This window comes from Magallana gigas, chromosome 6 (genome assembly GCF_963853765.1).
Source record: "Magallana gigas chromosome 6, xbMagGiga1.1, whole genome shotgun sequence".
NCBI lineage: Eukaryota > Metazoa > Mollusca > Bivalvia > Ostreida > Ostreidae > Magallana > Magallana gigas.
Genome location: NC_088858.1, coordinates 28,633,779 through 28,656,966, shown reverse-complemented (window position 1 = coordinate 28,656,966; position 23,188 = coordinate 28,633,779). Strand labels below are relative to the sequence as shown.

Genomic DNA, 23,188 nt, shown 5'->3' with positions numbered 1-23,188 from the left:
AGGTTATCAGCCCTCCAGGGCTGATACGGATCCGTATCACACCCCTTGCGGAACTCCTCTGCCTTTTTTCGCTTCGGCAATTTTGCATGTTTACAGACGAAAAATAAAACATTTTCAGTTACAGTCGACATTTTTAAGTGCAGTTGAAAACTTCAAATGCTAGCAAATGTTTTAAAGCAGTCAACTTTTAAAACCTGATGAAATTCCGTTCTGTAGCTTCATGTTTATTAAAAACAAGAAGAACTCATATTTTTATCAAATACATGTACATGTCCAGACTTTTTTCAAATAATATGAATAATCAATTTGTTCAAGTTGATTGGTTTTCTTTTTAAATTTATTACTAAGTATGTAATAAATATAATAATAGATACCCTTTTCCATATCACGGCTCGTATCAGCCCTCGACCAATATCAACCCTCGGGCCTTCGGCCCTCGGGCTGATATTGGAGTCTCGGGCTGATACAAGCTGTGATATGGAAAAGGGTATGTATTATTCTCTATATACCGTAATAGACAATATGTTGAATTACGACTTGTTGCATTGACCCCCTCCCCCATTTCCACCGTTCAAATATATTGGAATTTTTATCTATTTTAAATCAGGATTACACACGTGCACTGCATGGGTTTTCCATCAAAGATGGCGGCCAAGGGACAGAACTTTTGCAAAGTGTGGATTGGTCTGTTAAACTTTGCATTTTTGTACTTTAACCAAACAATACGAGATATTTCTCTTCAACGTAAGGAAATTGCACAGAATAATAGCTGTTTTTTTTTTCAAAAATGCACGTGCTTGTGACACATGTGTTACTAGCTTTGTCGCCTATCGCAATAAAATATTGGAAAAGGGTGAAAATTCATTGGACGAAAAAATATATATGCATTTTTATATACTTATATCATCTTACGTAATATCAATATCGAACGAGCTTAACAATGGTCTGGTGCAATTCTCCTTTGATCCTTGATGTTCATTCTCACATGAACTTCTTCTACTCCATCTTGCTGGCTTTAATATATTTGTTTGAATTAAATCCATCTTTTTCCCAGTACGAATTGGATTTAATCCTTATCACAAATCCTTCTAATCGCATGTGTTTACTGTTGTTTTATATTCCATTGGCCGTGCTCAGTAATAAACCTCAAAATTATGGCAGTGCGGCGAATTTCAAACACCTACAGTAAAGCAGACCAGCATGTTTATGACATGCTTGGCCTTCTTTGTTTACAAGCAGAGAAAATCTTTGGTTTCTATCCAGAGTCGGTGGTTCAAAGATAAGCATGAACCCGCACACACAGGCCAAGAGGAAATTTTTGCTATGGGTGTCGATAGCTGGGGTGGTGGGGCTGGGGCTGGGGATGATCATTGGGAGGTTTGGTTTTTGTGACGACACTGAGAAGAACAGTGTACCCGGTATACTCGACGCCATCGTCCAGGACGGTGATCCGGAAGTTACAGCGGAGATCATCAACCAGATTAACAGCGAAAATATCAGGCGCTACTTACAGTAAGTACGGAGTCATTGTATAACCCAGAATGCGGTATAGTGGGATGCATTGGTTTACGGTAATACAGGTAGGTTTTTTTATTTGTCTTTTTAGGGGGGGGGGGTGTTAACGAATACCTGAGATAAAAACCTGAGTATCCACTGGTTCTGTATAGAAATTGTCGCTTAATTGGAAATGTCATATGCTTGATTATTCGTATATCTTTTGGAAACAACAAATATACGCAAGATGTAAAACAACTTCGTTTATTCCAACCCAAAACAAAAAGCTGAATCACTGTCTATTTTCAATAATTTGAATTATTTAATATTAAGTGCTTTATGAAGGGGAAAATTTGTCAATCAACTGACAAAAAGAAACAAGCTTATAACTCTATTTGGCAAACAATAAATAAGAGGAAACAAATTAAAGTTTAGCATGGTTTTTATCATGTTATAATCATCCAACAGAGAGTTGTCAGAGAACCCCCATCTTGCCGGAACAGATGCTGATTACAAGCAAGCCAAAGAGCTCCAGGAGTTCTGGACATCGGCGGGCCTGGACGAAGCGTTTATCACGCCGTACGACATATTGTTGTCTTATCCCGAAACCCAAAATGAAAGCATGATGAACCAGATTTTCGTCTACAATTCTTCAGACCAAGAGGTGTGGAAGTCCGCGCTATATGAACCGATCTTGGACCCCAGTGAGAACAAATCGAACGTGGTGCCGCCATTCAATGCGTACTCTGCGCCGGGGGATGTTAGCTCTGTAAGTCAATAAATGCACACCCTTGTTACATGTATCAATTTTATGATCTTGTTGTGCCACTTTGAGATTGACAATGCTCATTTAAGAGGCCAATAAGGAAGTTTTAACCAAATTCAGACAACAGTTTCTGTTATAAAGTAAATGAGTCACCGCGGCTTGTTTTACCTTTTTAGACGAGAACAAGTCAAACAAGAGATAAATCTTTCAGAAATACCTTCTACTATGCAGTAGCGATATGAAAGAAACAGTATTTTTAGCTATTGCCTCCAAGAGTGATCAGATTAAAAAGCAGGAATGTAGTAGCCTCGTTTTTTGAATTGAAAGGGTCGATTGGCATGTACTTTATTCTATATATGAGATACATTTAATGTTTTCTCCCGTGTTGCTATGTGACATTTAACTCTTAATTTATGGTGCCTTGAGGTTTGAAGACTCGTCTTTAGTACTGCACGAGCTTTGGTACGTGAGACCCAAGAGATTTTTCCTTCGTATTGAGTCGAGATACATATAACAATAATAAACAACTGATGATCGATTTAAACGTATGACGTATTTCCCGCGATAAATATAGAGGTGGACCGAACATCTGTAATGCGTGCAATAGCTATATCAGTATAAAATGCGATACCTGCCTGAGAGTGAGTTGATTTGTTTTTATTTTATTTTTTATTCATTTATTTATTTTGTTTTGGTTTATATATATATATATATATATATATATATATATATATATATATATATATATATATATATATATATATATATATATATATATATATATATATATATAATTATATATATATCATAGCAAAATCCATGGTTTACTCTCGTATCGATCCAATTTAAGCTTATTTTTGCATGCATATACATTAAGTATAAGTAGAGTGGAAATGAAAAAAATCATTTAAATCTAAATTTTAAAAAAAGAAAGAGGAAAAAATCAGTTTAAAAATCTATGTATATATCATATTTTATTAATATACTGAATGTCTTATTTTTAGATAAATTTTTACTGCTTTTGTATAGAAATGACGTGAATTCTACGGCGAACCGTACGCGCATGATTTACGCGCATGTAAAAATTCGTTGTGTTACCCGTTGCTAAGTGTGTTGCTAACGTTGAGGGTAATAGAACGGACTATCACCTGCGTCTTAACCAATCAGATTTCAGTATTTCACATGAAAGTATAATAATATATAAATAGTGCCTGTTTGGGAGGGTAACTGTTGAAATTGACACCCCGAGGAAACCATTGTCAACCGACGCTTCGCGTCGGTTGACAATGGTTTCCTCGGGGTGTCAATTTCAACTGTTATACTCTCAAAAAGGCACTATTTATTTTGTTATACTTAATGTCTTAACTTAAGAGAATTTTTTACTGCTTTACGTGAATTCTACGACGAACCGTACGCGCATAATTTACGCGCATGTAACCATTCGTTGTGTTACCCGTTGCGACGTGTATTGCTAACGCAGAGGGTAATTGAACGGATTATCAACTGCGTCTAAACCAATCAGTTTTCAGTATCTAACATGAAAGTATAATAATGATGCAAGGTATGTGTAAAATTTTCTTGCCGCGCTCGCCACAACGGTAGCACCGTAAAACATATTACAGTACACTGGTCATTATTTGAAAACTGATCACCGTCTTGAGACTTGTATTTCATTAAAAAAAAAACAACAACAATTTTTTATCACTTCTACACCATTTCACGATGCCAGCAGTTATTAACTTGTTTCGAATAATTTTAGCAAGTGAGCGGTATATCGACCAGGTACATTTTTTAACGGCATTATACTCGAATAAGGACAGATAATTCTCAGAGATAATGGGATAGACAACAGTATTGTCAAGTTAGCCATACTGATGCCATTCCAGGTGCAGAATACTAGTATCTAAAACTTGATTTGAGAGCATTAACTGCTTTAATTATCTACTTTTAAAAGGATTTCCATAAAACCTTATTCTATCATTAACATAGTTTTTCTGTAATTTACCAAGAATTTGATACCTTACAGACAGACTTGGTGTACGTCAATTACGGACGTGTAGAGGATTACAGGTGGCTGGCTCAGAACACGAGTATTAACATCACTGGCAAAATCGTTCTGGCTCGTTACGGCAAGATCTTCAGAGGGGACAAGGTTAGTGACCCGCACCCAGTGTGATTGATAAAGACAAACTTGGAGTCACTATGACTTATCGTTACTACTATAAACGTAGTACAAACACCAGATAACCCCCTAAAGCTTGGATATAAAAGTCTCATCTTTTCTAGGCCCACCAAGCCTATCTCCACGGAGCTAAGGGTATCATAATATACTCGGACCCCGCGGATTATGCCGTGGATGGCGAGACGTCACAGGTGTACCCTCGTGACTGGTGGCTCCCCGAGTCGGGCACCCAGAGAGGGACAATACTCCTGGGGAGTGGTGACCCCCTAACCCCCGGATACCCGGCAACAGGTACTAGTGGCGCCCTTTAAGGATGAGGGATTTAGATATATTTTTCACCAGAAACTATCATTCAGTAAAGAAATATCTTAACATTTTAAATTCAAAAATTGTTACACAGAGCTTTTGATTTAAAGGAGATAAATACGGTCTAAACACTGTCACCATCATTCAGTCCTATTTAAGCTTAATATCTCCAACAACAGAGAAACAAATTCCATCTGTGTCATGTCAACTCATTTAATTTCAGAACATGCCTACAGACTTAACGAAAGTGAGGCTGGTCTACCAAAGATTCCATCGCATCCAATTGGATATGGAGTTGCCAAAACTTTAATTGGGTATATGTAATTCTACTGAACGTGTTTCTATATCTTCTGTCGGTATATCTATATCTTCTATCGGTACCAGATGGATGCTTAAAGTTGAATAAAAATATTGCTTATATAAAAATGGGAATAAAAATGCATGTGCGGATCCAAAAAATTTTCAAGCGGGGGTCCGACTGTTATTAGAGTTTTCCGGGAGGGGGGGGGGGGTTACGAAGCATATTTTTGGTACTAGTAATTTTATAATGTAATTTCGGAACCCTCTTACCCCCCTCTAGACCCGCGCATGAAATGATATACGTTTTATTTTAACTAGTTATATGGATGGGGTAGAAGTTCCAAACAGTTGGAAAGGGGCTTTAAATGTGACCTACAGATATGGCGGGCCATTAAAAGACCCTTATAAGTAAGTATTTATTATTGTTACTCATTGTGAAATGTTTGCTTGAATCAATTTCAAATGTAACAGCATTTTTTTCATTTTCAGGAGTGTTCGAATAAGAATTTCGACTAAAAATGAGAAAAGAACAACATATAACGTGTTTGGGGTCATACAAGGAAGAGTTGAGCCAGGTTGGTGCGAGTAATGTCTAGATACAAATTTAATTGATTTATATATCATTTAATATTAATTAGTTTGATAAAATATTGGCGCTTCTGATTGGTCGAAAAATTTCTTTGATACCTGCTTCAATAAAATTTTGGTTCAAAAAATCTATTTTTCTCATCTGTTATTATTTAACGCTATTTATAGAACGGGAATTTCCCAAATAACACTGTCAACAAACTGTAAAGTTGTGTCTGTTTAAGGTGGTATGGGACATCTGTCGATATTAATGTGGATTAAAGTACTATAAAATTAAAAACCTTTCACCGGTTTATAGTTTTCAAATTTTACAATATTTAACCAAAAAATAGCTTTTAAAAATGTTTGAAAAGGTAAAAATTGTAAAACCCCCAGCGGGATTCGAACTCATGACTTACAGGTTCGTAGAAAACCCTCAACCCACTGCGCTACGGAGTTAGGTGACCATTTTTGGAAAGAAACTACTTATATAATTACACTTTATTTTATTGTTTATTTCGATAAACAATGCGTCACAACATGGAAGTGTCCCATACCACCTTAATGTGGTATAGACACTTCCATGCTGTGACGTATTGTTTATCGAAATGAACAATAAAATTAAGTGCAGTTATATAAGTAGTTTCTTTCCCAATATTGTCAGCTTACAGCGTAGCGCAGTGAGTTAGAGGGTTTACTACGAATCTGTAGGTCATGAGTCCTAATCAAAGGGTTTTCATTGTTTTATTACAGATTAAATATTTTCGTCTATTTTGTAAGTGTATGCAGGTTTGAAAGTGATCTGTTGAACTGACGGTCAATAGACTGGGATCCATTACACCGCCGGTCAATAGACTGTGATCTATTGGACCGCCGGTCAATAGACTGTGATCTATTGTACCGACAACGTATTTTAGAAAAAAAAGTTTAATTGCTAATTTTATTATATTTATTTTACTATTGTTCTTAAAATTTATCTTTTAGGTCATCTTAGTATTGATTTACAATGACCTGAATGCATAATGGTATGAAAACCTGTAATTTATAAATGTGAACAAAAAATACTAAAAACGGAATTAGGTAATAAACCAATTATTTAATGCCTGAACAGTCAAAAGACCCGATTTTTTTCCTTGGTGCAGGAAACATGATCTAATGCCCGAGGCCAACGGCCGAGGGCAATAGATCATACTGAGCTGTTCCAAGCACCTCGGGAAAAATATTCGGGTCTATATTGACTGCTCAAGCATTAAATAATTGTATAATATTATCCAACTCCCGGTATTGGTCCTAATTAGCTTGGGTTAATTTGTGTATAACTATCGGGCAGATAGAAAGCATAATGGTGTATCAAATGGCTATGAAAATATAGATGCCTTTTTTGTTCTTCCAATTTCTTAGATCGATACGTGTTACTCGGCAACCATCGTGATGCCTGGGTGTTCGGAGCAATCGATCCTTCGAGTGGAACAGCAGTAATGAAAGAGGTGTCCCGAGTGATGGGGAATATGGTCAAGACTGGTAAGTTTTGAAAACCAAAACAAACCAGTGGAATGCTTCAATGATTTTGTGTTTTTGAATTTTACTTTAAGGTTTTTGGTAGTTTAGATTTATATACAGAATAATGTGAGCATTCTGTTTCCATATTTATAGGCAAGTGGCGACCACGTCGCACCATCATTTTCTGTAGCTGGGGAGCGGAGGAGTACGGGCTTATTGGATCCACAGAGTGGATTGAGGTTCTAGAAATTGTTTCAGATATATAAAACAAAATTATGGCTTAAAAATGCAAATGATTGCATTACTATTTATCCAATGTACATTCTAACTTCTTCTTTTCATTTCCCCATCCCCAGCAATACGTCAAAAATCTTGCCTCTAGAGCTGTTGCCTATTTGAATGTGGACATTGCTGTACAAGGTAGATTCTAAAACACGCAGAAAACAACGCGTGTTTATATTACTGCTGTATTCCAATTCTTCTGCAACCCATATAAATGTCTTCTCAATTTGCTAGGCAACTACTCGCTCAGGTCGTTGGGCACGCCTCTACTTAACTCTGTGATCTACGATTCTACCAAAAAGATTCCAAACCCTGATGACCAAGACACAGTGAAGAAAACCGTGTACGATAAATGGTTGGCTAGCTTCCCGAACACCGAAAAAACCTTGCCTAGGTATATGTACATTATATTCTGCAAAGATCAGTGTCCATAAACTGTTCTCTACATTCGAGAGAAAAAGAATTTCCTGTAGACAGTCGACAATTCTATATAAATACAAGCATCATAGAGATTTACGTCCTCTGCATATTTTTAGGATTGCAGACATGGGATCTGGGAGTGATTACGCACCGTTCATCAAGAGAGTTGGTTTACCCTGTCTCGATATTCGCTACACCTACAACTCAGTGAGATAAATATTACGTCATGATTTTCATACTGAGATAAGTTTCACGTCATGGTTCACATGCCCAGATAAATGTAATCTCATGATTCTAAACTCAACTCCTCTTCTGATTTTTATATTTCAATTGTTGACAGAACCAGTACAAGCTGTCTTCCTATCCACTCTATCATTCCAAGTACGAAACATTCAAGGTGGTAGACGAGATCATGGATCGTGGATTTAAGGTGTGTACAATTTGATGTACCTGTAGTGGCGAAATGAACCAGACAAATTGTTGTTAGGTTTATAAAAATCCAGTGATACCAGTAAGATGTATCATATAGTTCTTGTTTGTGTAGCGTCACCGCGCCGTGGGTCAGGCCTGGGGGGAGATAGCTCGCAGTCTCGCCGACTCCCTGCTGATACCGTTCAGAGTCCAGGACTACGCCCAAAAACTGAACGAACTGGTCAAACAACTGGATTCCGACTTTGGAACATTAATGAGAAAGAATGGCATTCAATTTGGTAAACTATTAAGTCCCATCTATGGCTACTAGTTTAGTTCATTGCGAAGACGGGCGATATTATATTATTAATTTATTAAGCCCGCCTGTCTTGCTTGTCTTTTTTCACGTTGTTTCAGTTCCACTATCCTGTTTCTTCCAGATTTACTTTACAACGTTTCAAGCCTGTTTACCAAGGAAACAGATGCGTTCCAGAAGTTTGTTGATTCTGTAGACAAGCGAGAGTAAGCTACATATGATAAATTTAATCAATTCAGCTATGTGCTAATTTGTGGTTAACATTTGTTGAAACAAGCAAAATTTTATAAAACTCATTTACTTACAGTCCATTTGCCATTCGGAAAATCAATGATCAACTGATGCAATTGGAACGAGCTTTTATAGACCCCCAGGGTCTACCAGGGCGCCCTCTAGCGAGGTACACTTATTACAAAGAACTCAATACAACTGTATGTAAATGTACTTTTTCGTCTATATACGAAATATTTTATCTATATTTGGGTTATTTCCCTCCTCAGACACATTCTTTTTGCGGAGAGCAGTGTCAACACCTACGCCGGAAGCAGTTTCCCAGGACTAGCAGACGGAATGTTTGAGATCGAAAGTAGCCCGGATGAAGCCAGTAGATGGGAGATCGTCAAGAAACATTTTACTGTCATTCTCTATACCATAGAATCTGCTGCATCAACGCTCCGAGACGTCCATAAGTTTATGCCTCTGTAACTGCTTTCATTTTGTGAAAAATTCCTTTTTCAAAAATTTAAAATCATTTGAAAGTCTTATCGTTGACATCTTTTTTGATAGCGTTAAGTATAATATTAATGTTTTGAAGCTGTCATTTCGCATGTAAAAATGTTTCATATATATCATCAGTCATTTTCTAAGAAGTATTTATCTCTGTGCTATTTAATGTACAAATAAAAAATCATAATTTCATATACATGTACAGGCACATATAGTTAGGTGTCAATTGATAATTAATTAATAAATGCGATTCGTTTGAAATGTTGTTAAACTTTTTTTTTATTGGCTGAAGGTGTGCGTTTTGCTTAGACGTTTTAAATGAGAGAGTTGGGCATTGTTATCCCTTTCTAAATACCCCGTTATTTGGTCATCAATGTTTTCCACAAATGTCCTCATTGTGCTTGCAGACATTAAGGGTGTTGTTTACTCAGGGTTTGAGTTCTCATTTGGATTGTTATAAAATTCAATTTAATGAGTAAAATTTGTTCTAAACACCAAAAAAATATGTAGGAAATGAATTATTATTGATAAAACAATCGATATTTTTACTTTATTATGAAATAAGACTCAAACAAAAATAGACTTTTAGCCAAACAGAGGAAATTCGGACTAAATTTTGCAGATTTTGTTTTCCGCTTAATTTTTTTTGGTAGTACTCTAATATTGAAAGTTAAGATTTTATATTTTAGTACATATAATTTTGCATATTTTCTGTTAGTTTTAACCTCACTTTTTCATTAAAATAATCTTATGACACGACTTTCACGAATATTGAAAAATGCTTAAAAACGATAAAAGACACCATATCTCAAAATTTTGATCATTGACCTCATATAGATTTTATGCCAACAGAATAAAGTCAATATAGGTAGTTCAATACTATAAATGTTATTGTATTATCATCATTCAATTTTTTGTAAAATCGGATCAATAATGGGTAGGGATTTGAAAACTGGTAGAGGAAATTCGGACTAGAATATTTTTAAAAATTGTTGCTGAAATCTTCATGCATTGTATCTATTTAGTGCTACTAACATTCATAAACTGTATTTTATTTTTTAAAGTGTTTTATTATTTGTAATATTTAAACAATTAAGAAAATCTCAATCGTAGTGTAAAATTTTACGGGAATTTTCTTGAATTTTCAAAAAATATTCAATGGCCATTAACTCAAAAAGTAGGTCATTGACCTACTTTTCTGAAAGTGAGAAACAACACTACAATCAAAGGTCTATAACATACAATAGATGGTTTTCCATTATCATCAGTGGATTTTTTTTTCATTCTGAGTAAACGTCATCCTTAAAGTCGAACTGCCTTATCCCTGATTCCTTGAAAAAAAAAAATTTAAGTTTTTATATTGGTTTCGGGATCAATGGATTGTCTTGCTGTAAATTTTGAATTTACCGTGTGGTAGAAAATACAAAAATTACATCAGTTGTAAATTTTGTACAGTGTATTTACTGCCACCAGGTGAATTCAAGATTTTTCAACTAACAGGATAAATAAATAAGAAAAAATGAGTTCATTGGAAAGAAATTTTAAAGGAAAGATAGAATTGAGAGAAAAGGATTTTCTTCAAATCGTTCAGTTATCAGTTAACTACCAGGTAAGCCTTGCTTTTGATTGTTAGAGTAAAGAGTAGTAATACTTGGTAAAAAAAAAAAAAAAAAAAGGGGGGGGGGGACATGTTGTTCAGAAATACATTAAGCTTGTCATTTGCTTGATAAGCGATTATAGAAAATTGATGCATATTGTGCAAATAACTAATATCACTTAAAAAGAAATATCCGAACCAAACTTTTATATGCCTCCTTTATTGCCAAGTGGATAAGAAATGTTGACAATTAATTCTGTTGAAAATTTCTTTTTGGAAAGAGGGAGGGTGTATTCCATACACGTTCTAGAAAGCAGTATAAGATTTAATTAAGATGTTACTGAGGAAATATCAGTGAATGTTGTTTGATCACGTCAACAAGTCACGATGCTTATTAAGCTATAAAACAGAAATGGTGCTGCAGATGCCAAATACATTCGTTCACTGTAAGTAATTTTTGCAATCAGGAGATTGTAATTTACCAATGGATTTCTTAAAGTGTATGAAAATCTCGGTCTTCGACAGGAACTAGTACTTAAGTTTATACAACAGATGCAATATTGCTTTTTGTGGTTCAACATGTCACGTAGTATGCCAAGAAAGCCGTTATCCCACACTTTCAGGAATGTCCGACGATTTAATACTCCGGTCAACCGTTCCGGTGGCAGTGTAAAAGTGTATCCGACAAGAACCGATTCTAAATCAAATTTACTTGAACGAACCGTATCGCTTTTGAAAATGGAAAAAGAATTGCATCTTGATGAATATACTGATGCACGGATGCTGTTCAATGCTATACGTAAGGGACAAATTCGACTTGTAAAATTTATCCTGATTGCGGCACCAAAGGAAGTAGTAAACGCGATCGATTTGAAGGGCAAAACACCACTGATGATATCATGCTTTTTAAAGGTAAGTTGGTGATTAATAAATAATGGAAAAAAATGAGAAAGGTTAGGAATAGACTACATGTATGAAGGTTGATCTCAAAATTTATTTGAGCGATGCCCATAGGAATTTTAGCCGTCGTTTTTGAAAATAGCACCTTTGTGTAAACAGAGCTGTCATTCGTATTTTATAAGTACATTGTGCTGATCTCTGTAAACAAGTCGTCCGACTATATGAGATTTCCATGTATTGTTCATTCAAAGCCCATTTTTGTCCTTACGTTCTGATTGTCCCCAAATACATTAAAACTGCTGTATTTTATCTTGATCTCATTTTGGACCAAAGATACTTTATATTTCATTTTGAGAGGTTTTTAAAAAAATGTTGCAGTACACCTATTAAGCTAAAAGATATGTTACATAATTCATCCACTTCTTAAACTGAGGAATTTTTTTTGTAGGCGGGAGTTACTGACATTTTTGAAAGGAGTAGTCAAAAGTTAGCAGTATGTACATTTTTTTTGTACAATTACATATTTACGTTATTTGCAGGAAGAAATGTCCCGCGATACCATTGTTGAACTTTTGTTGAATCATGGCGCAGAGGTTAATGTAGCGTCGGACTCCGGGAGAACAGCGCTGAGCTACGCCTGTGAACATCGCTGTAACGACATCGTGGACATCCTTGTGAAGCACGCATCAGTCGACCCTGACATTCCCGATATCGACGGTATGTAACAAGAAACTATCACAACCAAGAACTTATATTTACATTCTACTGTGTTTTTCCATTAAATTCCGTGATGTTTAAATGCCTCTAAATGCAACAAGTAGTCAAAGGTCAAATTGACGAGTTTTATTATGACGTCACAAACGTTGAACGCTGTAAACTGCAACGTCACAAGCGAAAATCAAAGTTCACGCTTATGGCTGTTACTGTGGCTCTTCCATTAATATTAACTTACCCTTAGGATAAGATAGGAATTTTAAGGTATGAATCACATTTGCAGACAAGGCAAGAAGTTAAAAAAAATGTAAATATAAGCATTAAATCATGATTTTTTGAAGTATACACTCTCATAACTGCAGCGGTGTGTGCATACAAATTTTCATAACGCGCTAACGCGCGTTACTCAATTTGTATGCACACACCGCTGCAGTTATGAGAGTGTATACTTCAAAAAATCATGATTCAATGCTATAATAACGATAGTCAGGCCGTTTTATATCAGTATCATAGGTCTTCTGTATTTTTTGATTTGTATCCTTAGCGTGTAAATAGTACATCGTAAAGTCGTAACACATATATCAAGCGCCATATTCCAATTCTAATTAATTCACTGATTGAATAAGAAAATAATGGAGTTATTACAAAATGAGCAACATATTTATATGGTTATTTTAATTGTAGGAAACACTCCACTGATATACTGTGCAAGAGTTGGTAATGACGTCGCCATTGATATATTGACACGCAACTTCCGTCGTCTCGGTTTGGCGGTTGATCACGCTAACCAAAAGGGTTTTACCGCTCTTTTAATGGCTGCAAAGGAATGCAACATAACTTGTGTAAAAATTCTAGCTACACAGGGTCATGCCTCATTGCGCCATCGCGATAAAACCAAGAATTACTCCGTTCAAGACTGGTTACAACATCACGGTTACACAAAAACAGAAATTGCGGATATCTTGCCATCTATAAGGAAACCGAGACGTCGGTTTGTGGATGCCATTAAAATTGCGAGGTTGCTGCCAAGTCTCAAGCATAAAGAGAAAAAGTCAGTTGAGCGAACGCCCTCTGTTTTGTCTACAATCACCGTACCGATTACTGTATCTGAGTTTGATATTGAACCAAGAAAGAAGAAAATGGTGTCGCGACATCCTTCCTTGGAGGGAAATGATCGGGGTAGATTCGCCATCAAAAGACTCCATTCCCTCCAGTTACCGAAAATTTACCGTGGAACAATGTACGATTCTCCGTATTTCGACAGCGATGACGAGAAAGAGAAAAGACGCGACTATCGCCCACATTTTGAGAAGTCACGCGAAGCAACGCTTGAGGAGTATATGACATTTGAATCTTCCTCAGAAGATGACTAATAAAATCGACATGTATGTTTAAATCCCAGATCTCGTTGAAACCTTGCTACATTATTTGATCAATCCCTTAAAAATTTTCTCCTGAATTTGTGTCATCAACTTCTTTCCGGTGTAGCTTCTAGAAACAATCCAAAATTTGGAAGAGATTGTTAACGTTGTCATAATGTTTGTCAAAATGTTGTCTTTTACTTTTCAACAATACATTACTAGTACTGTTGCTTCTTTGAATCCCTCAGTGTTGTCATGCAAATTTGCAAATTATTAGATTGGTTATCATTTATTGAAAAAAAGATAAGTTTATAAAAGTTTCATGAGGTCCAATTTGTGGATGACTTCAAATAAAAGAGGTTGTGGAAAGACTTGCCATGGGTTCTGAAAAGATAGTTACTTAGTATTAGAAGATACGGACACGTACATGTATTACGCATTCAAATCCTATATCGTATGGATTGGACCATTGCAAACGCCCAAAAGCACATTTAGAAAAACGATTTCGATTTGTTAGCGCGACGTCGCATTGTCATTAGTTGTGTTAGCGCGACGGCGTATGGAAAATGGTTATGGCGAGTTGTGTGAAGTTGCCTTTGCGCAACGGCGTGTTGTTTGAAGGCGCGAATATATGTGCAACAGCGTGCCGTGGGAAGTTTTAATAGCGCGTCTATGCGTTGTGCAAAGTTGCATGAGCGCAAAGGTGTGTTGCGCTGAGCTGTATCATCGCGACAGCGATAAATGTAAGCTTGTAAATATGTGATAGCGAGACGGTGTGTTGTGTATCAGCGCTACTGCGTAATTGATTTTTCCAACACGCTTTTGAGCTTTTGCAATTGTTTCCATCCAGACACCATAAAGAATCCAGAAATATGCAGAAGTGGACAAAGTACCTGCTGCTGGTGTGAAGATCACTTCTTCTCGTATAAACTGACTTGTACTCGTCACCGTGTCATCATCAGCGTTTAAATCTGACAGAAAAATAACCACGTTTTGGTTAATGGTAATGTTTCAACTTCTTGGGTTTTCAATGTCAGACATTTAAAATATGCAAAAGTTTTGGGGTTTTTTTTCCGACAGACTTTAATTTAAAAATCGTTTTCTAAAGGGGGTAAGAGGATCATAAAAGATGGTTTTCAATATTTATGGTTTGACCCTCTGCTCCAGCCATGTTATATGCATGTATATTGTTTGTTTAAAAAACTGTCATTTGAAATTTTAAGTACTGTTTCGTTAAATACCAATTTTCGGGGATTTCTTTATTAAGTTGATCCACGAAATTAAGTGTTCATTGAAATGCAATTTCTATTGACATTTTGTATTGCTAGGCGATTGGCTACGAATTTACGTATCCTTGAAACTGTGATTCTCACTTTATCCACGCAAATTGATACCCTTGAATATTAATGAAACCCCAGAATTGCGTCCATCGTTTGGATTTTTGTTTTAATTTTTAAAATTTAAAAATGATTCAAAAATCATTGTAATTTAAGCAAAATTTCAAATGAATAAACAGAGGTCTGGCAAACTTTAGTATGACGTCTTACCTTCTTCTTTTATCGCTCGCAACAACACTTTAAACCAGTCTGTTCCCGAGTTACGGGCATCAATGCACACTATATCGTCCAGTACAATAGGCAGATTACAGTCCGATATAATGATAGGAATCGTTTTGAATTGTTTGAACCTCTTTTCAAAATATTTCTTCCATTCATTCGCGAGAAAGTTTTTTGATATGACGAGGACAACTCGGAGAGATCTTTTGATGGCACTGTCGACTGATTCCTGCATGGACGCTCCTGGTTTAAAATCTCGAGCAGGAAAGCAACAAACGATGCTATTTACAGGGTTTTCTAGGCGTTTTACGATGTCGTTTACCCATTTTGTATCCGATGAGGTGTGGGCAAAAAAGACATGGTGTTTTTTTCGCGGCGGAAGTGGGGGTACATTTCCAAGCATCTGCTCATGGAAGGCATTCCACCATGTTTCTTTTGCAGTCGTTGCATTTATGTATCTGTAATATTTCAGAAAAGGTGGAATGTCACAAGGTTCGATCAAAACGGGAATGAAAACTAGTTCCTCTAGCTTTCCTAATGAAATTATTTCCATTTCTAATTGGGACCACTCATTCTTTATATAGGCAGAAGATAAAACAGTTACGATTCTTAGACACTTTGTCAGTACGGATTTGATGTTGTTTGATAACGACTTTCCCGCGTCAAGATCCCGGGGGAACACACAGCATTTGAATCCACGACATTCCAGCTCCCTCGTCACAGCTTTTACCCAATTATAATCTGGATTTTCTCCGTGGAAACTAAAAAAGGCATGGTAGTCTTTACCTACCGGTAGAGGCGGGGCATCACTCGGGGTGTCGCATCGAGGCATCGCCATGGCTCTTTGACGCTCCAAACTCTCCATGGTTACCCTGAAACGAAAGCTAAACCTTTTACATGTCTGTGGGAATTTGAAATCAAAAGAAGAGACCAGTTTCCATTTTCTTATTGATGTCATTGTCCCCCTCCAACAAACTTGAACATGTCTGATCAGAAACCTGCTTAAGTAAGTATAAACACCAGCATGAAGAGTATCTCCGCATCTTTTAAATGTCGTCTGGTGCTATCGACGATAAAGACTGGAGTATTGTTACTCAACCCGAAAATGCACTAGCCTCAAACTGGCAATTTTAAAAAGATTTCTTAAAGTCAGCGTTGAATAGTTTTTGCACAACGGTAATGTCAAGTTCGATTATTAATCATATCAATGCATGCTTTTAAAATGGGATCAATATCTTTAAATGTAAAATGGCTAAACAATTCTGGGCTGTGGAGTCCTATTTAAAGATTCGGGTCTTATTGGCATAGCTGATTGAAATTTTAAGATCATATATGCAGACTTAAAAAGAAATGTACATTAAAACCCTGTTTAGTTTTTTTAAGAATGAAATCTACAGAGGATACCAAAAGCATGGCTAACAATGTTGCGGCTCAGGAACAAACCATATATTGAATACGCCTTCAATAAAACTTTTGTCACGAACTTTTACGATGCATAAGGAATCGAAAGTAGTCATTTAATGTTTATGTCTGATAGAAAAATAACAAGATACCAAGACAGCAGACTTACTGATTGTGATTGGGATTAATATCCATTTTTCCGCACCACCATTCTTAGTCTCTGCGCAGCAAAACATAAACATACAACTGACTGTTCGGGGTATTGAATTGAATTTTAATTGGGTGATTATAGAATTTAATGACATTTCTAACGTGTATCCGAAGTAGCGGAATGGAGTTTTGTCATTTAAATACTTGTAATATGATTACCGCTCATAGAACAAAGCTGGCTGAACTAGATCTTCTGGTAAGACCTAGTAGAGTTGCCAAGTTTGAGTAACTGAGACACATGAACTTTAATTTATATTTGTGCCAGTTGAAATGCAATTGTCGCAATAATATGCAAAAATGAGCTAGAGAAGTGCATATTTTTGATATAGGAGATATTGGAATGCCAAGCGAACTATGTTATATTTTTATATCTTATATTTGAAAGAGGTTTTTAACTTAAACATCAATCTTTGGTGTTTCATGTAGGTAGGGAACACTGCAGTGATAAATGCATACCTTCATATCCCGCAAGAATCCTCAACAAAGCATTTCAATTTTAAACTAACTCCTTTTTAATGAGTTCATAAAAAGAAAGTAAAAGTAACTAAATTATTTTTTGTGTACATCAGTACTTAGGTTGCTGAAGGTTTGAAGGTTTCAATCGATCAATAATTTGGTCAAAACTGGATCATATAGATTTCAGCCCTAGGTTACGATACAGATATGAATTACAATCGGTATTCTTAGGAAATAGAGGAGAAATTCCTCAGTGGATGTATGAAATTTATATAAACAAGATATTAATTTACTCATTATAAGAAAAATGTCTGAAATTTATCAATGTTATACGGTAAAAAAAACCAGTTAAATTTAACAAATCTCTCTCTCTCTCCTCTCTCTCCTCTCTCTCTCTCTCTCTCTCTCTCTCTCTCTTAAAAATTTAAAAAATACGCCAACAAACATTGCTTTTGTGCAGAGAATCTCATTTCAATCTGTACAGACCTTTATGTTTTATCACTGGACTGTCTGATAATTTGAATATCAGTTTATTGGATAAGAATCAAAGATCTCTATCTCGACAAAGCATCTAATCTATGTTGAGAAACAAAACACATTACCTATACCGTTGTGACAACAAACTGTTGATATTGGATGCATTTAGGTAGATATACTGCAATCGCATCTAAAATGCGCGGGTACATGTATTTTAGGACAATTTAAACAATAAAACGCTTTCTTTGGTGATTCATTCGGGATATGAAGGTAGCGACATTGCAGAAAAAATGCATTGCAGAAAAAATACATTTTTTCTGCAATTATCGATACCTTCATAACCCGCATGAATCATCGAAAAAAGCATTTTATTAAACAATGAAATGCTATCTTTGGTGATTCATTCAGGATATGAAGGTAGCGACATTGCAGAAAAAATAAATAAACCGCGTTAGCGGGTTATGTAAATTTTTCTGCAATGATTGCTACCCCTTCATTATTTTCATGAATCATCAAAAAAAGCATCTTAATGTATAATTATATTAACATCTTTTTTTAAAACTAATTGATAATTGATTATGAAAAGTTAATAAAATTCACTAAATTACTGTTAATGTACATAAGTACGTTAGCAAAAAGAAACAGCCAAACCGTCTCCTGTGATACTTTGAGTCTGACATCATCATGATTATTTCATGCAGTCCGTGATATTTGGTAGGTCGCTGTAGGTTTAGACCAATCGATAAACAAGGCGTGTCAATTTCAGACCTTACAATTTCTTCTCAGTTTCAGTCACTGTAGATTTCGACCAATCGATAAACGGGGCGTGTAGATTTCAGTCTGGCTGCTTTTATAGAGCTATGAATTAACTACCGGTATAAGTTTTCGTAAGAAATAGAGGGAATAATACTTGGTATATGTAAATATTTGTTTATATTAACATCTTTCTTTTAACTGATTTATAAATTGATCATGAAAAGTAAGTAAAATTTACTAAATTACTGCTAACGTACATGTACATAGGTACGTTAGGTAAAAGAAGCAGCCAAATCGTCTCCAGTGTGACTTTGAGTCTGACATCATCATGATTATTTCGTGCAGTCCATGATATTTCGTATGTCGCTGTAGGTTTAGACCAATCAATAACAGGGCGTGTCAAACTCAGACCTGTCAATTTCTTCTTACATGTATTAAGTTTCAGCCGCTGTAGATATCGACCAATCGATAAACGGGGCGTGTAGATTTCAGTCTGTTTCTATAGAGCTATGAATTAACTGTAAGTTTTCGTAAGAAATATAGGGAATAATAGTTGGTAGATGGAAATATAATTTTGTAACTAATATGGATCTACAGAGAGTAGCTGCACAGTTTTGTTTGAATTGTTTTTTCGAAGAACTGCAATTGTGTTATTTTGTCATCTTTCGTGTTTGCACAATTGTTTGCTAAAAAAAATGGTTCATAAGAGACAATCTGAAATCACGTCTTGTAGTCTCTATCCTTTCTAACTACAGGTAGCTGTTCAGATCTAGTGATACAGGCTATAATTACCTTAAAAACAATCATGTACCGATACATCTGTCGACTTGGTAAACACGTACATTTAAATGGACCAGGACCGGGCCAGTAGTCGCCTTGCTTATGACAATTAACCATATGAACCCAACTCACTTGACCAGAAACATTCTCTAGATCAATGGTATACATACCTGGCCAGGGACATTTTAAAGCGTCTCACCCGGCTATTGGCTTGAAGATTCTGATCGGTGAACACTTCTCACTAGGCTAAGGACACCCGGACCAGTGAACACTACTCACAAAGCTGAAAAGACCCGATCGGTGAACTCTACCCACTAAGCTAGGTGCACCCCGATCAGTTAACATTACTCACTAAATTATAGGCTAAGGACACCCAGGTTAGTGAATTCTATTCACAAGGCTAATACACCCCGATCAATGAACACCACACACTGACTCACAGGACTCGGGACTTCCGATGTACTCACAAGGCCATTGCAGTTTGTATGTGATCATTATAGTGAACACAAATGTGATTAGTGACCTATTAATTTTATTATACTGAATGTCTTAAGTACAAAGAAAACTTTCTGTTTTTATATAGAAATGACGTGAATTTTATGGCGAACCGTACGCACATAATTTACGCGCATGTAACAATTCGTTGTGTTACCCGTTGCCAAGGATGTTGCTAACGCTGAGGGTAATAGAACGGGTTATCAACTGCGTCTAAACCAATCAAATTTCAGTATTTAACATGAAAGTATAATAATACATAAATAGTGCCTGTTTGGGATGGTAACTTAAAATTGACACCCCGAGAAAACTATTGTCAACCGACGCGAAGGGTAACTATTGAAATTGACACCCCGAGAAAACCATTGTCAACCAACGCAACGCAGAGGTTGACAATGGTTTTCTCGGGGTGTCAGTTTCAACAGTTACCCTCCCAAAGAGGCACTATTTTTTTTTTATAATACTGAATGTGAATCGCGAAGCCCCCGGAAGCTGGCGAGTTTTCAGCATTTCAGACATTCCTAATCCGGGGGGGGGGGGGGGGGGGGGGGAGTATATACATGTACCTATGGTTCCAATAAAAAAAAATCTTACCTACCAAATTTTCTTCTTTTTTACAAGAATGGGGGGGGGGGGGGGACTAGTATGCCTTTGACTCCAACTTCTCAATCTTTCAAACGTACATTACCGAACAATTATCTTTCCTGCGAAAAAGGGGGGGGGGGGGGGTGAACCCTCTATTCTGCCATGTGCCTAATGGTTAGGTCTAACTTAGCAAAAAAATTGGGGGGGGGGGGGGAGGGCTCCCCTCCCCCGGTTCCGACGCCTATGTTGAGTATCCAGAAAAAGGAGTTCCATCAAAATAACTCCAGCTTTAATGTGTAAAATTCTAGATCTTACTTCATCATCAGAAAATTACGAAAGACGAATAGGGCCACTTAAAAAAATATTTTTATCTCGTAATTACGAGATAAGATCTCGTTATTACGAGTTAATCATCTCGTTATTACGAGAAAAGATCTCGTAATTACGAGAAAAGATCTCGTTATTACGAGTTAATCATCTCGTTATTACGAGTTAATTATCTCGTTATTACGAGTTAATTATCTCGTTTAAACGAGAAAAGATCTCGTAATTACGAGAAAAGATCTCGTTATTACGAGAAAAGTTCTCGTTATTACGAGTTAATTATCTCGTTATTACGAGAAAAGATCTATTTAAAATGTCGCGTTACTTCATCATCAGAAAATTACGAAAGACGAATAGGGCCACTTAAAAAAATATTTTTATCTCGTAATTACGAGATAAGATCTCGTTATTACGAGTTAATCATCTCGTTATTACGAGAAAAGATCTCGTAATTACGAGAAAAGATCTCGTTATTACGAGTTAATCATCTCGTTATTACGAGTTAATTATCTCGTTATTACGAGTTAATTATCTCGTTTTAACGAGAAAAGATCTCGTAATTACGAGAAAAGATCTCGTTATTACGAGTTAATTATCTCGTTATTACGAGTTAATTATCTCGTTATTACGAGAAAAGATCTCGTAATTACGAGAAAAGATCTCGTTATTACGAGAAAAGATCTCGTTATTACGAGAAAAGTTCTCGTTATTACGAGTTAATTATCTCGTTATTACGAGAAAAGATCTATTTAAAATGTCGCGTTTCATTATTCTTATCTTTTTATGTAAAACTACTGCAATGCCATACTTAGCATAATCATCGTATAAAAGCGTACGCATAATTTGATATAAAATCGGATCAAGCAGTTTTAAAGAAATTTTAGAAGAAGTAGCAAAGCAGATTGATTAATAAATTCATCGAACTGTTTATCAATAATTAAGAAGGATACGTGTAATTTGTTTTCAGACTCCAATATATTAGTATACAAAATCAATTATTTTCAATATACATGTAGGTTGTGTATAAACATATAAAACACTAATTCGGGTAAATCGTGTATATCCATATCCATGACTAAAACTATAAAGTCATAAAAGTTATCTGTAACTTTTACGACTATAGGAATACCTGGTATTTACTTCGTAGTGGGATTATAATATATATAAGTTAAATAGTAAAATTACATGAAGTTCTTTCCTTTAATTCATATAAGATAAAATGTTAAATCCAATTATTGATATGTAGAAATAAATGAAAAATGATCGTTGTTATTTTAAAATATTAATCAAAATTGAATAAACGTTTCTTGAATGAAAAAGACTGAAAGGGTGATCCAGTCGAATTCTTTTCAGAAACGCATCATTTTATGTAGATCTTTTCTCGTAATAACAAGAAAATTATCTCGTAATAACGAGATCTTTTCTCGTAATTACGAGATCTTTTCTCGTAATAATGAGATCTTTTCTCGTAATAACGAGATAATTTACTCGTAATAACGAGATATTTTCTCGTTATTACAAGATCTTTTCTCGAAATTACGAGATAATTTACTCGTAATAACGAGATCTTTTCTCGTAATTACGAGATCTTTTCTCGTAATTACGAGATAATTAACTCGTAATAACGAGATCTTTTCTCGTAATAACGAGATAATTTACTCGTAATAGCGAGATCTTTTCTCGTAATTACGAGATCTTTTCTCGTAATTACGAGATAATTAACTCGTAATAACGAGATCTTTTCTCGTAATAACGAGATAATTTACTCGTAATAACAAGATCTTTTCTCGTAATTACGAGATAAAAATATTTTTTTATGTGGCCCTAATCGGCTTTCGTAGAAAATTAACGATAAAGAAGAAAAAGTAGTGCCTGATTTATGATGAGGTTAATTTAATTTTATATCTAATAAGTACGTTACCCCGTCCTTCTCTAAAATTTAAAAAAAAAAGATTTGCTCACATCTCGTATTATCCGCATATTTTCTGAAGGTGATTAAGGTAAATTGTGCGAAAACAGATTTCACTAGCGCTGCAGGCTGACATTTATATGTATTGTAGTTTATTTCATTTGGTTTATACTCATTACTTTCATTTTTTTAAAATTTATAACAGTTCGTTATTGTCTTTTTTCATTCAAAATGAAAAAAAAAATGAAAATGTCAATAGAAATTCAAATGATCAGAAATTGTTTTCAATAGTTATAATATGTTAAGTACTTGATTTTTTTTTAACAAAACAATGTGGAAGCACGTGCTTCCGTGCTTCAATGGAAGGTACGCCACTGGGAAGTATGGAACGCCAAAT

At 35.6% G+C, this 23,188-nt stretch overlaps 3 protein-coding genes across 6 annotated transcripts; 2 read left to right on the top strand and 1 right to left on the bottom strand.

The window, feature by feature from the left end:
• Positions 1–1,172: 1,172 nt before the first annotated feature.
• Positions 1,173–9,319, top strand: LOC105319337 (N-acetylated-alpha-linked acidic dipeptidase 2). Its single transcript, XM_011416837.4, has 17 exons — positions 1,173–1,512; positions 1,963–2,263; positions 4,287–4,412; positions 4,547–4,733; positions 4,972–5,062; positions 5,367–5,456; positions 5,538–5,623; positions 7,017–7,136; positions 7,269–7,354; positions 7,472–7,535; positions 7,632–7,791; positions 7,934–8,024; positions 8,158–8,247; positions 8,362–8,527; positions 8,669–8,750; positions 8,852–8,944; positions 9,045–9,319. Exons 1-17 carry the CDS (start codon positions 1,286–1,288, stop codon positions 9,247–9,249), a joined length of 2,265 nt encoding a protein of 754 aa, XP_011415139.3. The 5' UTR covers positions 1,173–1,285; the 3' UTR covers positions 9,250–9,319.
• Positions 9,320–11,313: 1,994 nt separating this feature from the next.
• Positions 11,314–14,071, top strand: LOC105319339 (protein fem-1 homolog C). The gene is made up of 3 exons (XM_011416842.4): positions 11,314–11,779; positions 12,307–12,484; positions 13,166–14,071. The coding sequence occupies exons 1-3, from the start codon at positions 11,420–11,422 to the stop codon at positions 13,852–13,854; spliced, it is 1,227 nt and encodes a 408-aa protein (XP_011415144.2). The 5' UTR covers positions 11,314–11,419; the 3' UTR covers positions 13,855–14,071.
• LOC105319338 (uncharacterized) lies at positions 12,596–17,136 on the bottom strand. Of its 4 annotated transcripts, XM_066086738.1 has the most exons (5): positions 16,969–16,987; positions 16,189–16,270; positions 15,390–15,856; positions 14,736–14,813; positions 12,596–14,226 (listed from the first exon to the last, which is right to left on the bottom strand). In XM_066086738.1, the coding sequence occupies exons 2-5, from the start codon at positions 16,203–16,205 to the stop codon at positions 14,189–14,191; spliced, it is 600 nt and encodes a 199-aa protein (XP_065942810.1). In that variant the 5' UTR covers positions 16,206–16,270; positions 16,969–16,987; the 3' UTR covers positions 12,596–14,188. The 4 variants fall into 4 exon arrangements, with proteins under 4 accessions (XP_065942810.1, XP_034325008.1, XP_034325009.1 ...); XM_034469117.2 differs by having other exon boundaries at positions 15,390–16,270; positions 16,969–17,136; XM_034469118.2 differs by lacking the exon at positions 16,969–16,987 and adding an exon at positions 16,419–16,559 and having other exon boundaries at positions 15,390–16,270.
• Positions 17,137–23,188: the final 6,052 nt, after the last annotated feature.

What these genes read in the sequence shown, in the direction of transcription:
- LOC105319337 (XM_011416837.4), top strand. Translation starts at nt 1,286, where the DNA reads ATGAACCCGCACACACAGGCCAAGAGGAAATTTTTGCTATGGGTGTCG. An exon ending in ACAAGGAAGAGTTGAGCCAG is followed by an intron (nt 5,624 to 7,016) that starts GTTGGTGCGAGT and finishes CCAATTTCTTAG; the next exon opens with ATCGATACGTGTTACTCGGC. An exon ending in AAAGAATGGCATTCAATTTG is followed by an intron (nt 8,528 to 8,668) that starts GTAAACTATTAA and finishes TGTTTCTTCCAG; the next exon opens with ATTTACTTTACAACGTTTCA.
- LOC105319339 (XM_011416842.4), top strand. Translation starts at nt 11,420, where the DNA reads ATGCAATATTGCTTTTTGTGGTTCAACATGTCACGTAGTATGCCAAGA. An exon ending in TGATATCATGCTTTTTAAAG is followed by an intron (nt 11,780 to 12,306) that starts GTAAGTTGGTGA and finishes CGTTATTTGCAG; the next exon opens with GAAGAAATGTCCCGCGATAC. An exon ending in TGACATTCCCGATATCGACG is followed by an intron (nt 12,485 to 13,165) that starts GTATGTAACAAG and finishes TTTTAATTGTAG; the next exon opens with GAAACACTCCACTGATATAC.
- LOC105319338 (XM_034469117.2), bottom strand. Translation starts at nt 16,994, where the DNA reads ATGGATATTAATCCCAATCACAATCA. An exon ending in ATTAATCCCAATCACAATCA is followed by an intron (nt 16,271 to 16,968) that starts GTAAGTCTGCTG and finishes CTTTCGTTTCAG; the next exon opens with GGTAACCATGGAGAGTTTGG. An exon ending in GCGAGCGATAAAAGAAGAAG is followed by an intron (nt 14,814 to 15,389) that starts GTAAGACGTCAT and finishes TTTTTCTGTCAG; the next exon opens with ATTTAAACGCTGATGATGAC.